At 46.1% G+C, this 19,204-nt stretch overlaps 1 protein-coding gene across 1 annotated transcript; it reads right to left on the bottom strand.

Annotated features, from left to right (window-relative positions):
• Positions 1 to 18,147: 18,147 nt before the first annotated feature.
• On the bottom strand, positions 18,148 to 18,555 carry THRSP (thyroid hormone responsive). Its single transcript, XM_033948567.1, has one exon. It carries the CDS (start codon positions 18,553 to 18,555, stop codon positions 18,148 to 18,150), a length of 408 nt encoding a protein of 135 aa, XP_033804458.1.
• Positions 18,556 to 19,204: the final 649 nt, after the last annotated feature.

Raw genomic sequence — 19,204 nt, 5'->3', positions numbered from 1 at the left:
GTTATGACTCTGTATCACTCTATGGTGTTTTGACTATTGTGTGCAATTCTGATTGTTGCATCTGAAAAAAAGCTTTAGCCGATTTAGACAAGATACAGAGAAGGGTGAAGATGAGGAAAGACTAAATAAGTTAGGGCTCTTTACTTGGAGAAGAGAGAGTTGTAGGGAGATATTTGGAACAGTTTACCATTAGAGTTGAGAAAAGAGGAACCTTTAGATATTTAAAGGTTCATTACTTTCAGTTAGCTTTTTTTTTTTTAACATTCAGATGACTGAAATCCTCTGCTACAATCTGCATTATAAAGTAAGTATGAACTATGTTATTTTAGATTTGTGTGTGTTTGGATTCTTTTTTTCGCTTTCCTATTTTCAATGGATTTCTTTTCATTGCTTTGATTGGATTATTTTGTAAACCACTTTGATCTTATTTGTAATTTAATTAGTATATAAAGATTTTTAATAAACATAATAGAGGTCCATAAAATTGTGAGTGGAGTGGTGAATGATTGTCTACTCTTTCAAAAAGTGCAACACACCATGCATGATACGAGGATCATTTCATAAATGATGGGCACACTATTTTTTTTTTAATTTACATGTTTTATTTTATTTAATTTTTTTATGATATAATTATTTATTAATTTTCAAATTACATTACAAGTATTCATTTGTACAGAAAGTAAGTTAGTAGAGATATGACCTATAACAATATAAATCATAAACTATCCAAATAAAATTAAAACAGGAAAAGTCTTCCAACCAACTCAACTCAAGTCCTCAAAATGTGGATCCAAGATTTCTTAAAGCGAGCTAAAGAAATATTATTAGAAGATAAATTACAAACAAACTGAGAAAAGGCAAATATATTAATTATGGAGCTGATAGTTTCTCTTTATCCAATCTGGACATAGCCAGAAAAGCTGTTAATTGTTGTGGTTCAAAGAAAACATATTTAATTGAACGGTAGCAGATTATACACTTGCACGGATGTCGCAAGTAAAACGTTGCTCCCAGTGAGGTGACTCCAGGTTTCAACAACAAAAATTCTCTTCGCCGTCTTTGAGTTTCTTTAGAAAGATCAGGAAACATTTGAATTTTGCAACCAAGGAAATATTTCTTTCTGTTTTTAAAGAAAAGTCTCAACAACCATGTTTTATCCAAAGCGAGAGCTACGGTCAAAATCATTGTTGAAGGTACTACTGTTTCTATTTCTGAAGTTTCTAACAATTCAGATACATTCAATGGTGCTTGATTCAATACGTTAACTTGCATTTGAGCCCCTTCTTTATTTGGCAAGTAATACACTTGAACAAATGGTGGTAAAGTTTCTTCTGAAACCTGTAAATTTTCTATCAGATATCTCCTAAGCATTTCCCTAGGAGTAACCGAAGTCAATCTAGGGAAATTAATTAATCTTAAATTATTATTCCTAGAATTATTTTCAAGTGTCTCAATTTTCTTCCGTAGATTGATATTATCTTTAATTAGGGACTGCTGAGCTTGTTTGGTCATAGATATTTCTTGATCAAGCTTTTGAGTAGTGCTTTTTGAAATAGTCACTTCTGTTGACAAATCTTTGAGCTCTCTACAATGTTGAATCAATTTCCTTTCAATATGTTGGAAATTGGGACTAATAGTCTTGGTGAAATTTGCAATCAAATCCCACAGTGAATCTAGAGTCACTTGTGCTGGTTTTTCAATAGTAGGAAAGCTGTGGTAAATGCTAAAATGCTCACCGTCAAGAGAAGAAAAGTTCCCCTGGTTAGGTCCTGTCTGGAATCTTTCACCTCCGGTTACATGACCTCCCCCAGCTTCTTCTGCAGCTGCTCCCTGTACAGAGAATACTGCCTCAGTCTCCCATGATGACCCTGCTGCCTCTTGGGGGAGTGCTTTCCCCATCTCCGGGGTTTCCTCCACCCCTGTGGAACTGGCCAACCGGGGACACGGAGGTGGAGCTCTCAGGTCGGGGCTCAAGGTGGTCTCGAGCCCTGGAGAGACATCGTCGGTCTCGCCCCCATCCGGTGCTCTCAGCGGGCTTGCTCCCGACTCAGGCAGGGCTGCCTCCTGCAACCGCCGCAACACCTCTTCAATCCTGCCGAAGGTGGGCACCTCAGAGCGCCGCGAGGCGCCGGCAGCGTTCCTGCCCCTTTGCTTTGTCATCCTAGGTAGGAAAGTAGCCGATTCGCAAGAAAAAGGGGGAAAAAAAAGAGTGGAGCGATCAGAAGCGTCGCTCTCAGAGCGTCTGCACCGTGGCCATCTTGAATCAATTCAGTCTATTTTATTTTTATTTTTTTTTCAAGTATTTGTTTACAGTCCTTCAATATCTAATTTGTGTGTCGTGCACACCTAAACAGGTTCTAGGCGACTTGAGGAAAGGAAGAGGGTTAGGATGGAAGGGAGGAGTGGCAGGGGACAGGAAACATAAAACTTTAAGCGAATTAAGTAAAAGTCAGGTGCTTTTGATGATCCTAGAAGAATTAGTTGTCGAAGAGTGAACTTTTCAATTTCTTTCGGAATAGGGTATGGTTAGTTTCCATTCTTATAGTCACTGCGATGTCATTCCAGATTTTGACTCCGAGGAAGGTGAACATAGACTAGAACAATGGTTCTTAACCTTGTTGGAGGTACTGAACCCCACCAGTTTCACATGCGTGTTCACCGAACCCTTCTTTATTCCCTTAGTTTTGCCGGAGCTAGACTAGAATTACTCAACTTGGCATTGCAAATCATGCAATTAGGACGCTGACTCCCATCACGTTCCGTTATACATGCGAATCCATATTGTACATATTCGTCCGACCACTTTCGTATTTTGCTTGACATAGTTAGTAAGGGATTAAAATATTAAGATAGGTATCACACGACGTACCATCACAACAGTTACAATTCGACTACTGTGCGCATCAAATCCCCTGCAACACAGATAGGCCAAGCGATGTTGCGTGATCACCTACAGCCAATTATGGACAAGCGGGGCATATCATCACGAATCATAAGTGCTTCGGTCACATTCAATTATCTAGCAGTTAAATCACAAATTTTGATCAGGAATTGATTGATGTATATAAGGCGTTAGTTACAGATTGATAGATCAAGAAACCGAGTACACGATCAGTCTTGATCAAAATCACTAAATAACTGATAGATGATTGAACGTGACCGAAGCGCTATATGAGTCGGAGGTGTGTTTTGACCGCCACCGAACCCCTGGGGTTCGGTCGAACCCAGGTTAAGAACCACTGGACTAGAAGATTCTTTTGTACTTGAGATTTTTTGTCGAGGGGAGGTTCAATTGGATCCTGTTGAGAATTCTGCGTGAGTTGGACCATGCATCAGTTAAGAGTTTGATGAGTGGGACTGCTGAGCTGCCATAGATAATGTGATGCATGATACTGGCTGTTTTGCTTTGCAATGACTGAATCCCAACGTCTGGGAAGCTTCATTATTCCATCCAAGACACCGTTTTAGTTTAGTTACCAAATGGCTCGGGTACCGGCAGAAGAAAACTCTTCCAGAGATGCAAAATGATGTCCACGCATAGGTTGTTTCAACTTTGGAAAAAGGTCATAGACTGGTGGTCTCATGTCTGGACTGTACGGAGCATGAGGTAACACCTCCCAGCCGTATTCGTGTAGTTTTTCAATGACATTCCCTATGTGCAGGCGAGCGTTGTTGTGAAGATGAGTGGCCCAGCCAAGAGCAACTGAGGTCGGGTTTTGTGCACTTTTCTGCGCATTTTTTGCTGTGACATGTGATGATGATTCCTTCATGATCATAAGCACAAATTATCATTTGTTTGACTTGATTGAGCTCATCAAAATTTTTTTGGTTGTGGGGAAGATGGAACTCTCCACTCGTCATTGAAAAACTACCGTATTTGCCGGCGTATAAGACGACTGGGCGTATAAGACGACCCCCCAACTTTTACAGTTAAAATATAGAGTTTGTTATATACTCGCCGTATAAGACTACCCCTTCTTCCGCACACCTTCTGCATAACAAATAAAACTTAAAAGAACATCAGAATTTATTTCAACAATTTTAATTAATTCACTAAAGCAATAGAATTCTTTTCCTACCTTTGTTGCCTGGTTTCTGCTTTCCTCATGTTCTCATTCAATTCCTTCCATCCACTATCTCTCTTCCTTCTGCATCTTCCATTTGCTCTGTTACTGTGCCTCTCCCTTTCTTCCCCCTTCCAAATTGGTCTGGCACCCATCTTCTTCTCTCTGCTCCCCCCATAGTCTGGCATCTGTCTTCTTCCCTGCCAGCGTCTTCTCCCTACTCTCTCTTCCTCATTTCCTTTGTGTCCTTCTCCCCCCCCACCCTTCCCATGGCCTTTCAGCGTCCTTCTCCACCCCTTTGTATTCCCCCATGTGCTTTCAGCCTCCTTCTCCCTCCTCTGTCTTCAAGTGCTTTCAGAGTCCTTCCCCCCCCTCCTGTCTTCACCATGGCCTTTCAGCGTCCTTCTCCCCCCCCTCCTTCTCTACCGCCCCGGGTGCAGCACAGCCGGCCAGGTTCCCTTACTTTTGTGGCACTTCCCCGACCGACCGACAACAGCCCCGGTCCGACAAACCTCCCTGCCCTTAACCGCGAATCTAAATTACCTTCTTACAGCTGCTGTAAGAAGGTAATTTAGATTCGCGGCTACAGGGCAGGGAGGATTGTCGGACCCGGGCTGTTATCGGTCGGTCGGGGAAGTGCCACAAAAGTAAGGGAACCTGGCCGGCTGTGCTGCAACCAGGGCGGGGAGGGGCGGGCCGCCCCTCTCCCTTGGTAGCCACTCGAACCGCGAGGCTACTCTCCTTCTCCTTATCTGCCCTGCCTGCAGCACAGAGCCGAACGGAAGTCTTCCCGACGTCAGCGCTGACGTCGGAGGGAGGGAGGGCTTTGTTTAAGCCCTCCCTCCCCTCTGACGTCAGCGCTGACGTCAGGAAGACTTCCGTTCGGCTCTGTGATGCAAGCAGAGAAGGTAGGGAGAAGAAGAGCCGCGTACATCCAGAAGACTGAGCATCCAGCCCCGCAGGAGCCCCGCGACCCTCGGAGGCGTCCCCATGGGATCCCCGCGACCCTAGGGGGCGTCCCCACGGGATCCCCGCAACCCTAGGGGCGTCCCCGTGCAGCTCTCTAAACAGTACCCGGCGTATAAGACGACCCCCGACTTTGGGGAGGATTTTAAGGTACTGAAAAGTCGTCTTATACGCCGGCAAATACGGTACACGAATACGGCTGGGAGGTGTTACCTCATGATCCCTACAGTCCAGACATGAGTCCATCAGACTTTGACCTTTTTCCAAAATTGAAACAACTATACAACGGCCTACTAGCCACTCAAGCTGCAAAAATAGATAACCAAATCTCCAACCTATTGATAACTACCCCAGACTACAAGATGTTCAGAAAGGAAATAAAAACTATACTCTTCAAGAAATCCCTGAATAAAGCTTAATACCATGAATACCTCTTCTTACCTTCCCTTTCCCAACCCCTGATCCTTCTTATTCCTCTCTTGGAAACGATCTCTGATCTAACTTTGTAACCCTTCTTCCATAACTCTTTTTGTAATCTGCTTTGAACCAAAAGGTAATGGCGGAATAGAAATCTGTAATGTAACCTATGCCTGGACATCATTTTGCATTTCTGGAAGAGCTTTCTTCCGCCGGTACCCGAACCATTCGGTAACGGAATCAAAACGGTGTCTTGGATGGAATAATGAAGCTTCCCGGATGTTGGGACTTGGTCATTGCAAAGCAGGGAGACTATATGGAAGGATTGTAAAGAAATACTTGACAGAAAATAAAACATGTAAATTAAAAAATATAGTGTGCATTATTTATGAAATGACCCTCGTATTACATAGTAGCACATTTAAAATAAATGGGAGAAAATATTTTTTCACTCTACATAGTTGAGGCCTGGAACTCATTGCTGGAGATGTGGTAAAAGCAGTTATCATAGCTGGGTTTAAAAAAGGTTTGGACAAATTTGTGGAGGAAAAGTCCATTAAATGTTATTTAGTTAGACCTAAGGAAAGCTACTGCTTATTCTTGGGGTAAGTGGCATGGAATCTTATTACTTTTTTGGGAGCCACTATTGGAAACAGAATGCTATGATAGAGAAACCTTTGGCCTGCCCCAATATGGGAATTCTTATGATCTTAATATTTAAAGGGATGGTTACTAAAGCAATGTTACTTACCGTAACAGTTGTTATCCAGGGACAGCAGGCAGCTATTCTCACTAGTGGGTGATGTCATCAGACAGAGCCCCGGTACGGACGTCTCACAAGCACGTGTTGCTTGTAGAAACTTAAAGTTTCTAGATGCCCGCACCGCGCATGCGCCGGTGCCTTCCTACCCGGAGATCCGGGCGTGTCTCCTCAGTTCAGGTAGCTAGCCTGAGAAGCCAACCCAGGGGAGGTGGGTGGGACGTGAGAATAGCTGCCTGCTGTCCCTGGATAACAACTGTTACGGTAAGTAACATTGCTTTATCCCAGGACAAGCAGGCAGGTATTCTCACTAGTGGGTGACCTCCAAGCTAACCTCAGTGGGATGGAGGGGGAGTTGGCGACTTAAGAGAATAAATTTTTCAATACTGTTTGGCCAAACTGTCCATCCCGTCTGGAGAGGGTATCCAGACAATAATGTGAGGTGAATGTGTGAACCGAGGACCAGGTGGCAGCCTTGCAAATTTCCTCGATTGGTGTTGATCTGAGGAATGCTACTGAGGCTGCCATTGCTCTGACCTTATGGGCTGTGACCTTACAAGGAAGTGATAATCCAGCCTGGGCATAGCAGAAAGAGATACAAGCCGCCATCCAATTAGAGATGGTGCGCTTTGATATGGGTCTTCCCAACTTATTAGGATCGAAGGAGACAAAAAGTTGAGGAGTGGATCTGTGTGGCTTGGTGCGATCCAGGTAGAAAGCCAAGGCACGTTTGCAGTCTAGAGTGTGAAGGGCCGATTCTCCGTGGTGAGAATGAGGCTTAGGGAAGAATACTGGAAGTACAATGGATTGGTTGAGATGAAATTCGGAGACCACCTTAGGCAGGAATTTCGGGTGAGTGCGGAGGACCACCTTGTCATGGTGGAATACTGTGAATGGTGGGTCCGCCATCAATGCCTGGAGTTCGCTGACTCTGCGAGCGGACGTAAGGGCTACAAGGAAAAGCACTTTCCAGGTGAGATACTTCAGAGGGGCCCTGTTGAGTGGTTCAAACGGGGGCTTCATGAGGTGGGAAAGGACTACATTGAGGTCCCAAACCACTGGGGGTGGTTTGAGAGGAGGGTTAACATGGAAGAGTCCTTTCATAAATCTGGCGACCACCGGATGGGCCGAGAGGGGTTTCCCTTGTAGAGGCTGGTGGAACGCCGCAATAGCGCTCAGGTGGACTCGTATGGACGTGGACTTGAGCCCAGATTGAGATAGGTGTAGGAGATAGTCCAGCACGGAGGATAAGGAAGCTCGCTGAGGTTCCTTTGACTTAGAAACACACCATGAGGAGAATCTGGTCCATTTCTGGGAGTAGCATTGTCGAGTGGCGGGCTTCCTGGAAGCTTCCAAGACCTCCCTCACTTCTTGTGAGAATTGGTGAGGGGTTACGTTGAGAGGAACCAAGCTGTCAGGTGGAGAGACTGCAGGTTGGGATGAAGTAGTGATCCTTGATGTTGAGTAAGTAGTGAAGGAAACACTGGAAGTGGTACTGGTTCCCTGCTGCTGAGTTGAAGTAGGAGGGAGAACCAAGGTTGTCTGGGCCACCGAGGAGCTATTAGAATCATGGTGGCCCGTTCGAGTTTCAGCTTGACCAGAGTCTTCTGGATCAGCGGGAATGGTGGGAACGCATATAGAAATCGTTTCCCCCAGTTCAGTAGAAAAGCATCTGCCTCGAGGCGATGAGGAGTGTAAATCCTGGAGCAAAACTGAGGCAGTTTGGCGTTGTGGGGAGCCGCAAAGAGGTCTATCTGAGGCGTCCCCCATTGCGTGAAGATTTGGTGAAGGGGGCTGGAATGGAGAGTCCATTCGTGCGGTTGTAGCAGACGGCTTAGTTTGTCTGCTAAGACGTTGTTCTCCCCCTGGATGTATACTGCTCTGAGTAGGGTGTTGTGGCGCACCGCCCAGTCCCAGACTCGTAGAGCTTCCTGGCAAAGGAGGGCCGAGCCCGTGCCTCCTTGCTTGTTGATATAATACATGGCGGCCTGATTGTCTGTGCGAATGAGGATTACCATGTCGTGGAGTAGGTGTTGGAAAGCTTGGAGCGCATTGAAGATGGCTCTGAGTTCCAGTAGATTGATTTGGTGTAGTCTCTCCGCATTGGTCCAGAATCCTTGGGTGCGGAGACCCTCCAGATGGGCCCCCCATGCGTAATTCGACGAATCGGTCGTGAGGACTTTCTGATGGGGGGGAGAGTGCATCAGTAAACCTCTGGATAGATTCGAAGAGGTCATCCACCAAAGTAGAGACTGCCGAAGAGCAGGTGTGACTAAGATGCGTTTGGATAGTGGATCGGATGTCTGATTCCACTGTGATGCCAGGGTCCACTGGGGGAGGTGGAGGTGGAGTCTGGCAAAGGGTGTCACATGTACTGTGGAGGCCATATGGCCCAGGAGCACCATCAGTTGTCTCGCCGGTAGGGTTTGGCGAGTCGACACCGACTGGCAGAGATGAAGAAGAGACTCCATGCGTTGCCGAGGTAGGAATGCTCGGAGTCGGGTGGTGTCCAGGACCGCTCCGATGAAGGGGAGGGACTGGGTGGGTTGTAGATGAGACTTGGAGAAGTTGATCTCGAAGCCCAAATTCTGGAGGAAGTAGGTTGTAGCCACGGCCGCCGAAGTGACCTCTGGGGCTGACGGGGCCTTGATGAGCCAGTCGTCGAGGTATGGGAATACCTGTAGACCCCTGTCCCGGAGTGCTGCGGCCACTACCACCAGGCACTTTGTGAAGACTCTGGGGGACGAAGATAGGCCGAATGGTAGCACTCGATACTGTAGGTGCAGATTTCCCACCCGAAATCTGAGGAACTTTCGGGAGGCCGGGTGAATGGGGATGTGAGTGTAGGCCTCCTTGAGATCCAGGGAGCATAACCAGTCGTTCTGCTCGAGGAGGGGGTATAGAGAAGCCAAAGTCAGCATGCGAAACTTCTCTTTGACCAGGAACTTGTTGAGGGCCCGAAGGTCTAAAATGGGTCGCAGGTCGCCCGTTTTCTTCGGGACGAGGAAGTACCGGGAGTAAAACCCTCGGTTCAATTGGTCTGACGGGACCGGCTCGACAGCCCGAAGCTGGAGTAAGGTTTGGACTTCCTGAAGAAGAAGGGCGGTCTGCGTCGAGCTTGAAGGATACTCTCTTGGGGGATGGTCCGGGGGGACCCGGTGGAATTGAAGAGAGTATCCTTCTCTTATGATGGTGAGGACCCATAGGTCCGTAGTTATGGCCTCCCATCGATGGTAGAAAAGATGGAGGCGGCCCCCTATGGGAGAGGCCGAGGTTATGCTCCCGGGGGGGGCGTCAAAAGGGCTGGGGGGCCTTAGGTTCGGCCGGTGGCTGAGGTTTTTGTTGAGACTTCTGGGGAGGTTGTCTCTTCGCAGGCTGCCTCGCAGCAGGCGTTTGTCTGGGCATGTAACGCCGCTGGTAAATCAGGGGTGGCCTGGGAGGTCGAGACTGTTGAGGCTTGGGTTTGGGCCGCAGGATGGACTGAAAGGATTTTTCGTGATCCGACAGCTTCTTGGTAACAGTTTCGATAGACTCATCGAACAGGTCAGCTCCAGCACATGGTACGTTGGCGAGTCTGTCCTGAAGGTTGGGATCCATATCGATGGTACGGAGCCATGCCAGGCGACGCATCGCTACCGCGCTTGCGGCGGCGCGTGCCGAGAGTTCGAATGCATCGAAGGAGGATTGCATCAGCTGGAGGCGTAATTGGGAGAGGGAGGCTACCACTTCCTCGAACTCGAATCGAGCTTGGTTGTCTATGAACGGAGTGAACTTGCGGAGCACCGGCAAGAAGAACTCCAAATAGGAAGAGAAAAAGAAGTTGTAGTTTAGCACCCGTGACGCCATCATGGAGTTTTGGTAGAATTTTCTACCAAATTTGTCCATCGTTCTCCCCTCTCGGCCCGGCGGTACAGAGGCGTAGACCTGGGAGGGATGAGAGCGTTTTAGGGAGGACTCGACCAGCAGGGATTGGTGGGAGAGTTGGGGGCCCTCGAACCCTTTATGGTGCACGATGCGGTATCGAGCATCGAGTTTGCTAGGGATCGCCGGTATGGAATACGGCGTTTCGAAGCACTGCATGAAGGTCTGGTCCAGTAATTTATGCAGGGGGAGCCGAAGCGACTCCGTTGGGGGGTTAGGTAAATGCATGGTGTCCAGATACTCTTTGGAGTATCGGGAGCCCGTGTCAAGGGTCACATCCAGATCATCCGCCATTTGTCGGAGGAATGATGAGAAGGACAATTGTTCCGCCAGCGTCGGTCTGTGGGACGGGCTGGCGGAGGAGGAGGCCTCCAGGTCCGTGGACATCGGGGAGTGACAAGGAGAATCGGGCACCGGTGTCTCCTCGTACTCCGGGCCCCTCGGAGGGGACGCCTCTGATGAGGAGTATCCCCTTCGTTGCAGTTTTTTCTGCGGTGACACCTCCGAATAGCGTGAGGAGTGCCAGGATGAGTGTCTCGATCGGTGCCCGTCTCGGTGGCGGGACGGGGATCGGGATCGTCTGTGCATCGCATGGTCTCCCGAGGTCCCCAAGTGGATAGGGCTGGAAGCAGTGGATCGCCACTGGGTTTGCGATGCGGGTTCCTGCGATGCTACCCAAGTCTGGTAAGGAGTACGGAGGAACTCTTCCTGACTATGCCCAGGGCTTCGAGTATCGATCGAAGGTCTGGTCCCATGTTGGCGCGGAGGCGTAATGGGTTCTAATGGCGGCATGTCGGTAAGCGAGGCTTGCCGCGTGGGTATCGCCGCCCTCCCTCGTTCGTCCTCGTCGGTTGTCGAGGTCGAACGGTGTGGGGGAGGGGGAGGGGGCGGACCGCCCCTTTGGACCGGTACCGGGAGGTCACCCTGTATGGCAGCGATGAGCCCGGGTCCGATGGTCTGCATGAGCTCAACGAATTGAGCTTCCAGCACGGACCGTAGCGAAGCCGATAGGGAGGGATCCGCACCGAAAGGGGGTCCTCCTGCACGGGCATCGCGCTCCTTCGAGGTCGAGTGCTTCTGCTTAGTAGCTTTCGGCACTTTGATGACCATTGGTGGCACTGTGGAAGGAAGAGGTACCTGAACCGAGGAGACCGGGGCAGGCACCGACGTCGAGCTCGTGGATGGTGTCGGGGCGAGCGATGCCGGTTTCACCGCACTCGATGCAGGAGGAGTCGATGCCGGTTTCGCCCGCACCGGGGAGGTATCAGATGAAGTGGAGGCTGAGGGATCCTTAGCTGCGTCCATCTTGAACATCGATTCCCACAATAGGCAACGCCGCTTGAATGAGCGTGCCGTAAGGGTAGAGCAAGGCCCGCACGATTTCGGGATGTGGTCAGGGCCCAAACACTGCAAACAGCGCCAGTGAGGGTCCGTGAGTGAAATCGCGCGTTGGCACTTGCTGCACTTTTTAAAACCGGTGATTGGCCGGGACATAGGCCGGAAAATCTCTGCCGCGAGGTCGAAGCCCGTGGGCCTGAGCCACGTGGCCGGCCCGTTCGACCCGCCGGAGGAAATAATCTTCTCCTTTTTTTTTTTTTTTTTGAAAAAGAAAAGAACTGTTAAAAGTAATTAAAAGAAACGAAAACGCGGACAAGGAAGGCAAATTTAACTGAATTCAGCTAGCGCATGAAGAAGTTGAACTTCTCAGCTCCGCGGAAAAGAAAGAACTGAGGAGACACGCCCGGATCTCCGGGTAGGAAGGCACCGGCGCATGCGCGGTGCGGGCATCTAGAAACTTTAAGTTTCTACAAGCAACACGTGCTTGTGAGACGTCCGTACCGGGGCTCTGTCTGATGACATCACCCACTAGTGAGAATACCTGCCTGCTTGTCCTGGGATAAGATACACTATGGTAATAATGCATGTTTGGAATGGATTTATTTTCTATACCACTTCTTACAACAGTGTTAAATCGGTTTACACTATAAGCATTACATTGAATTTCTAATACATTAGATTATTTGTTTCAGTATCAAACTTTGTTTTAAAGAACAAAGTTTTAAAAAGTTTGCAGTAAGATGGGTGTCCTAATCTGGGCGCTCAGTTAGTTGGGCTGGGAGAATACTGGTGAGTATAGGTGGGGTGGGGCGGAGAGTACCATTGGGGGGGGAGGGGAGGGGAGGGGTATTGAACAGTTCTGGCACTTAGTTCCGGTTGAGATCAGTGGGTATAGGTGGGGGGAAGAGGTGGTGTGGCATCTTCGGGGCTCATAAGAGTCCAGGGCCTCGGAGTGCTCTCAGCCACTTTATTCTTGCTCGCCCTATGTAGAGTAGGATGGGGGGAGGGGAGTTGGTAGCTGTTACTTTTCTTCAGTACCTGCTTGTTTTTATTGTATATGATGCATCATTGTTTGTACTATGCACCCTTGGGGTGCTCTGGCATTGTTTTTGTTGTTGTTTGCATCAATAAAAATTGTTTGAACCTAAGAAGTTTGCAATAAGTTAAATTAGAATTTTGAATTCCAACAGCTCTTCTGAGCAGGGACTGTATTGTATGTTAATTGTACAGTGCTGCGTACATCTTTCAGCGCTATAGAAATGATAAATAATAATATATGAATAGGCTTTAGATTTCACAGTCTCCCCCATTTCTTCTATTAGTCCAGTTTACAGAGCTGGTTTCTATATTAGATGAGAAATCATGAACCGTCTTGTTTGCATGGAATACAAATTAAAAATACATCAGCCCTATTAATAATACTTATTCACAGAGGAGCTATACCTTTTGTAGAATAAAAATATAAATGACTGCAAAAATAAAATTAAAGATGGGTCTCTGCCTTCTAATCTTTTTTTTTTTTTTTTAACTATGCCAGCCAATGAAATATGGAGAGCACTTTTGATATTTTCTTAATGAGATTTAAGGCTCCTTTTACGAAGGCGGTTTAACGCTCGTAATAGCACACGCTAAACCGCCGGCCGCGCTACCGCCTCCTCTTGAGCAGTCGGTAGTTTTCCGGCTAGCGCAGGGGTTAGCACGTGATTAAAAGTCACGCGCAATAAAGCCGCTAACGCGGCTTCGTAAAAGGAGCCCTTAGTTACAGCTGGTCACAAGTTTTCACTCTGGTTGTGTTGGTCAGTGCTAAGTTTAATCTATTGGGCACGATCAGCTGTCCCAAACCCATAACACTACCATCTGGTTTTACTGTGCCTTAATCCTTTAGCCCCCAACACAGGAAGGGAATGCCTCCTCTCTGTCCCCCCCCCGTATACCTCTTTAAATGTTTGCCAGCACAAGCAGTAGCTTCCACTTGCTGCTTGTGCCGGTGTTGGCTCCCATCTGATGTCACTTCCTGGTCACAGGATCAGGATGTGAAATCAGAAGGGAACCAACGCTGGCAGCTGGTAGAAGATGCTGCTCGTGCCAGTGCCCAAGCAGTATATAATAAGATTCTAGGGATTATTTTTGATCACAAACTATCTTTCATGACCACATCAGTAGCATTGTTAAATCCTCTTTTTATAGGCTTCGTCAAATTCGCTCTGTTTCTCAATTTCTTTGTGCTAATTCTCTCAATATTCTTATCCACTCTCTCGTGATTTCCCAAATAGACTACTGTAATGTCCTGTTCAATGGAATAGCTCAAAATGAAATCAAATGTCTACAAATCATTCAAAATGCATCCATTAAGCTCATTTTCAAAGCTAAGAAGTTCGATCACGTAACACCCCTTCTTAAGAAAGCGCACTGGCTTCCAGTTGCTCATCGGGTAACATATAAACTATGTCTGCTCACATTTTAAATCCCTTCTTTTTAAAACTCCGGCTTTCATTTACAAGTTACTAATTCCATACACCTCCAATAGAACATTAAGATCCGCTGAACATTATTTGCTGACGATTCCTTCCCTTAGAATTATTAATACTAGACGACAATTGATCTTTTCAGTCACGGCCCCCCAAACTTGGAATTCTCTCCCTAGCCACTTAAGGGAAGAACCCAATATGGAAAAATTCAAGGGTAAACTTTAAAGATGCCTTTGTATATTAATCATTTAGTCTTCTATCTAATTTTATTTTTTCTCTATAATTTTATCGAAGTAATTTTTATCTTCCCTCTCCTTATGTATCTCCCTTATTTGTTTCTATAACTTTTACACAAATTGTAACTCTCATCCATCTCCTCCCTTATGTTCCTATTTTCGTTAAATTTGTCAATAGTCTCGTTAGTCTTAGTTTTGTTATTTACTGTATTATTCCCCTTATTTTGTAATTTTATTATTATGTACATCGCTTAGAATTTAGATTAAGCGATTAATCAAATTAGTATTAAACTTGAAACTTGGCGATGTCAGGTGCTACCACCATAGGTGCCAATCTCCCTTGCTATGCCACTGACAGACATGTTAAGAATGTTTATTAATCCAAAAGTCATGTTGTGAAAAACAGATTATCAACAACAGTGAGATGGTACATCAAGATGACAATTGTCAGTAGTTGGAGGTGTATCGGCCAAGAAGAACTTTTGAGGTCGGAACATGGAATGTTGTAATCAATGAATAGAAGGGTAACATTGCACTATGCTATTATTAAGGCTTCAGTGCTCTCTGTTGCTGGAGTAAAACTTAGGAACGCACTTGATAGCAAAAAATGCAACAGAATTCATTGACACCACGGTGACCAATGATGACTTGCTCATACTCCTGTCCGTGCCTACCTCCTTTTCTTCTTAACCCTAGCTTGTCAGAAAGTTGCTCCTCAAATTGGGTAATTTATACAGTATCACAATTGTGTGGTTTAAGCAGAAAGCCCCCACCTTGTAGCTTTTCAAAGTTTTTATTTAACCTAATTAGACATTTCCCCCTCCCAGAAGTTTCTCTCCCTGCTACCAAGTCAACAGACTGACTAGCACAGTGGTTTCAAACTCAAACCCTTTGCGGGGCCACATTTTGGATTTGTAGGTACTTGGAGGGCCGCAGAAAAAATAGTTAATGTCTTATTAAAGAAATGACAATTTTGCATGAGGTTAAACTCTTTATAGTTTATAAAACTTTCCTTTAATAGTTAAAAGGAAAGATATATAAACTATAAAGAGTTTTACCTTATGCAAAATTGTCATTTCTTTAATAAGACATTAACTATTTTTTCTGAGGCCCTCCAAGTACTCTATTTTTTCTGCAGCCCTCACATTTAAAGTTTAATATCTTTTCTTTCTCAGAACTGGCACATTTCAATCACTAAATTGAAAATAAAATCATTTTCCTATCTTTGTTTGGTAATTTCATCAGTCTCTTTGTTTGGTAATTTCATCAGTCTCTGGTTGCACTTTATTCTTCTGACTGTGCATCCAATATTTCTTCCCTTCTTTCAGCCTCCTGTATGCTTCCTCTCCTCCAGACCTCATTCCCTCCCCCAACTTTTTCTTTCTTTCTCTATGTCTGTCTTTCTCTGATTCCGTGTCCCATTTTTTGCTTTGTTTCTGGCTCCCTGACTCCCCCCTTCTTTCTTTCTTCCTTCCTGCTCTCTTCCATGCCACCGCCGACGGGGAATAGGCTGCTGCTGCTGCCACCATCGGGAACAGGCCGAGATCTCCACACTTCTCTTCTCCACAGGGCCGACCAACTCTCACCGCCCGACGTCAATTCTAACGTCGGAAAGGACGTTCCGGGCAGCCAGGCAGCGATTGGCTAGCCAGAACGTCCTCTCGACGTCAGAATTGATGTTGGGCGGCGAGAGAAGCAGGGAGATTAAAGAGCACAGTGCCGGCCTGTTCCCTGATGGCAGCGGTGAGAAGGGAAGGGAAGCAGGTTGGGCACCACTGCTCTAGACGAGCCTCACTCTAGGGAGAACAGTGGAGGGTGGCCAGCTGTGTGGACCTCCCCCCCCCTTGGTACGCCACTGGAGCAGCAGCGTGTCTGGCCGGCTCGTTCTGTTCAAAGCCGCAGGTGGCGGCTCCTTGCGAGATCCGCGCCTGCGTCTGAAGCCTCTCTCATGTTGTGATGTCAGAGAGGCTTCCGATGCAGGAGTGGATAGCGCAAGGAGCCGCCAACCCGTGCCTTTGAACGGAACGAGCCGGCCAGACACGCTGCTGCTCCAAAAGGAAGAGAATGATCCAGTCCAGACCGCGGGCCGCAAATAAAACCTGGAGAGCCACATGCGGCCCGCGGGCCGTGTGTTTGAGACCGCTGGACTAGCATTTGCTTGAACAAATAGAGGGGGGGGGAGTACTGAAAAAGTTCTCAGCCCAACTAAGAAGAGAATGATGTAGATATGGTTCAATCAATGATCTATTCTAAAACAATGTAAAAAAAAAAAAACCCAGAGAATTTAATTTCTGCAAATTGGCACTTAAAATAGCATAACGCTCTTTTTGGCTAAGTGGCAAAATAGGGCTCAGAATTTAGGAAGTCGGTTGGTTGGGCTGAGAACTTTTTAGCACCCCCTCATATGTAATAAAGTGAGCCAAGTATAGGACAATCAAGTCATTGTGACATCACTGATGAGGTTGGCTCTTATTGGTGCAATGAGGCACTATGACATCACAATCTCAGCTCCGGTTAACCAGACACTGTAACTTCACAGAATGAGGGGGTGCTGAAAAGTTCTCAACCCAACCAAGACAATGATGTGGATACGGTTCAATCAATTATGTGAAACAATGTAAAAAAATAAAATAAAATAAGATATCACTCTTTTTTGCCACAATGGCAAAATAGTGTTCAGAATTTAAGTTGGTTGGTTGAGCTGAGAACTTTTCATCACCTCCTGTAAACAGACCTCTTGAATAAACCATTTGGAATATTTATTGTGGCAGAAAAGGTTAAGTAATGTCAGTAGCTGATGTATTATCAAAAGAACTGATTTTAAAACATGATTCTCTCGAGCAGGCTCTCTAATAAACACTCTTGGAACAAGTTTGTGATGTCTGTAAGACAAAAGTGGAGGCTTAAGATGTGACGTAATAATTATATAGTAAGCATATAAACTTTGGGAACTTCTCTACTATAATATGTCTGGCTCTGCATAGCACAGAAAAAAACCATGTGCAACTTTGTAAATTACTGTATATGAATAGAAGAACAAACGATAATTAATTGTATTTTCAATGTATAATGAGCGCTGTTTGAAAGCAGTTTAGGTCGTTGGATGCATGGTAAAGAAGCCAAAATCTTTCATGAATGTTTCTGAAACTAATATAAGATAGTGTTTAGCAAAATAAATGCTTTTAAATTGGTTTTAGTTTTCTGCCTAAATAATGCAGAATACATTCCCTGTAACAATTTAATATTACGCCTGTTGGTTATAGTCATAATAGTGATATTCAGTAGCTAAAACATAGAAAGATGACGGCAGAAAAGAGCCATAGCCCATCAAGTCTGCCCACTCTACTGACCCACCCCCCTAAGTCTACTCTCCTAGAGATCCCACACCTAATGACTTAATTCCTTAACTCGACCCTCGTAGGGATCCCACATAGGCATCCCATTTATTCTTAAAATCTGGCACGCTGTTGGCCTCGATCACCTGTGCTGGAAGCTCGTTCCAATGATCAACCACAAATGCTACGCCTGTAGCAGCAATTTTGTCAAGTAACTTGGCAAGCACCAGAATTCAAGCACACACGAATTAAACACTCACATCTTTAATCAGAATATCTGTACGTAATCCAAGTGTATTTCTTTGTATCTAAACCTCCATGAACATCAGCCTTTTCTTTCAATTAACAAGATCAACAGTCGTTTACACCTCGGAGCCTCATAGGGTTGAGATCCGTATCTCGAGCAGTGATTGTCTCTGTACAGCGCCGCGTACGTCTGGCAGCGCTATAGAAATGATATGTAGCAGTAGTCATCTGATGGATGAGGCTGTGACGGGGGCACCACAGAGTCATTCAGCCATTTACAGTTGAGGAAGTTCAGCGCTTTTTTTGGCTTTGCCCGGAATCTTCATTCGATGCGCATCATTTTTGTTCGGCTGGAAATCGCTGTCACGGTAGCCCCAGCCAGGTGCGATCTTGTCGTCAATAGGCCATCCCAATGATATCCTTGTACCTCTTCGTCAACAGGTTGGCTTTCTTGGTGAGGCAGTTGAGAGTCTGGAGGAGGCCAGCAAAGTGCGAATAAAATAATGCCTCAAGGTTGGGAGTCTCGACAGCGTCGGCTTCTTTGTCCGCGGCGGCTATTGTGGTCTTCCATTCGTCCAGAGGTATTAGACCGTTCTCCATGCTAACTTTGATGGACTTCAGCATGATGTAGTGCTCGTACATGTCTCTGGTACCGGGATCGCTGGACGTGGCAGACTCCAGGGGCACATCTCGGAGAAGGCTGGGGAACATCACCATCTCTTCCATGTGGTAAATGGCAGAAGAGCATTTGGCCACGGCAGCTGCAAAGCAGCTTATCTGCTGCTGTCTCTCAGTGGCTTGCATGGTGGCTTGGCTTTCTCGAGATAAGGGTTTCTGCAGGGTGGTGTTGCCTGAATGCCGAAATGGGTTCACTTTGCAGAGGGTTATATAGGATTTTGTGGCACTTTTTTTTTTTAAACTGGGCTTGGAAGCCAACAGATGTTGAACCTAGCACCAGTGCCGGGTTAGCAAAGGACACACCATTAGCTTCAGCTAATCAAAAGCCTGGAAACTTGACCTGTACATGGCAGAGCGTGGTCAGTAATCGGGTAGGTTTCGTCATGAGTTTAAACACAGACTGAGCATCCAATTATACTGTATTATCTGGCAATAAATAGATAAATATGTCTGTTTGGCACATAAGACAAACACTATGGGTTGATGTTTGATAGGTTTCATCAGGATTGTATACATAGTCTGATTTGAACAGCTCAGACTCCCCTCCCCCCCAAAGAATAAGCAAGATATTGCTTTCACAACGTGAACCTGGTGTTACATTATTTGCCGATGTCCAGACATCTGTAGATTTTGGCAAGGGAGATTACCATAGCAAGTGCAAATCTTGTTGGAGAGTACTAAAAAAATAGCTTTTGACATGATCTTTGTACTGTATTTTGTAACTCAGGACTTGAAAAGCAGCTGTTACGTTATTAGAGCAATTTAAAAAAAAAAA

This window comes from Geotrypetes seraphini, chromosome 6, assembly GCF_902459505.1.
Source record: "Geotrypetes seraphini chromosome 6, aGeoSer1.1, whole genome shotgun sequence".
In the NCBI taxonomy this organism is placed as follows: domain Eukaryota; kingdom Metazoa; phylum Chordata; class Amphibia; order Gymnophiona; family Dermophiidae; genus Geotrypetes; species Geotrypetes seraphini.
Note: the sequence above shows the minus strand (reverse complement) of the source record. Positions and strands in the feature narration are given on the sequence as shown.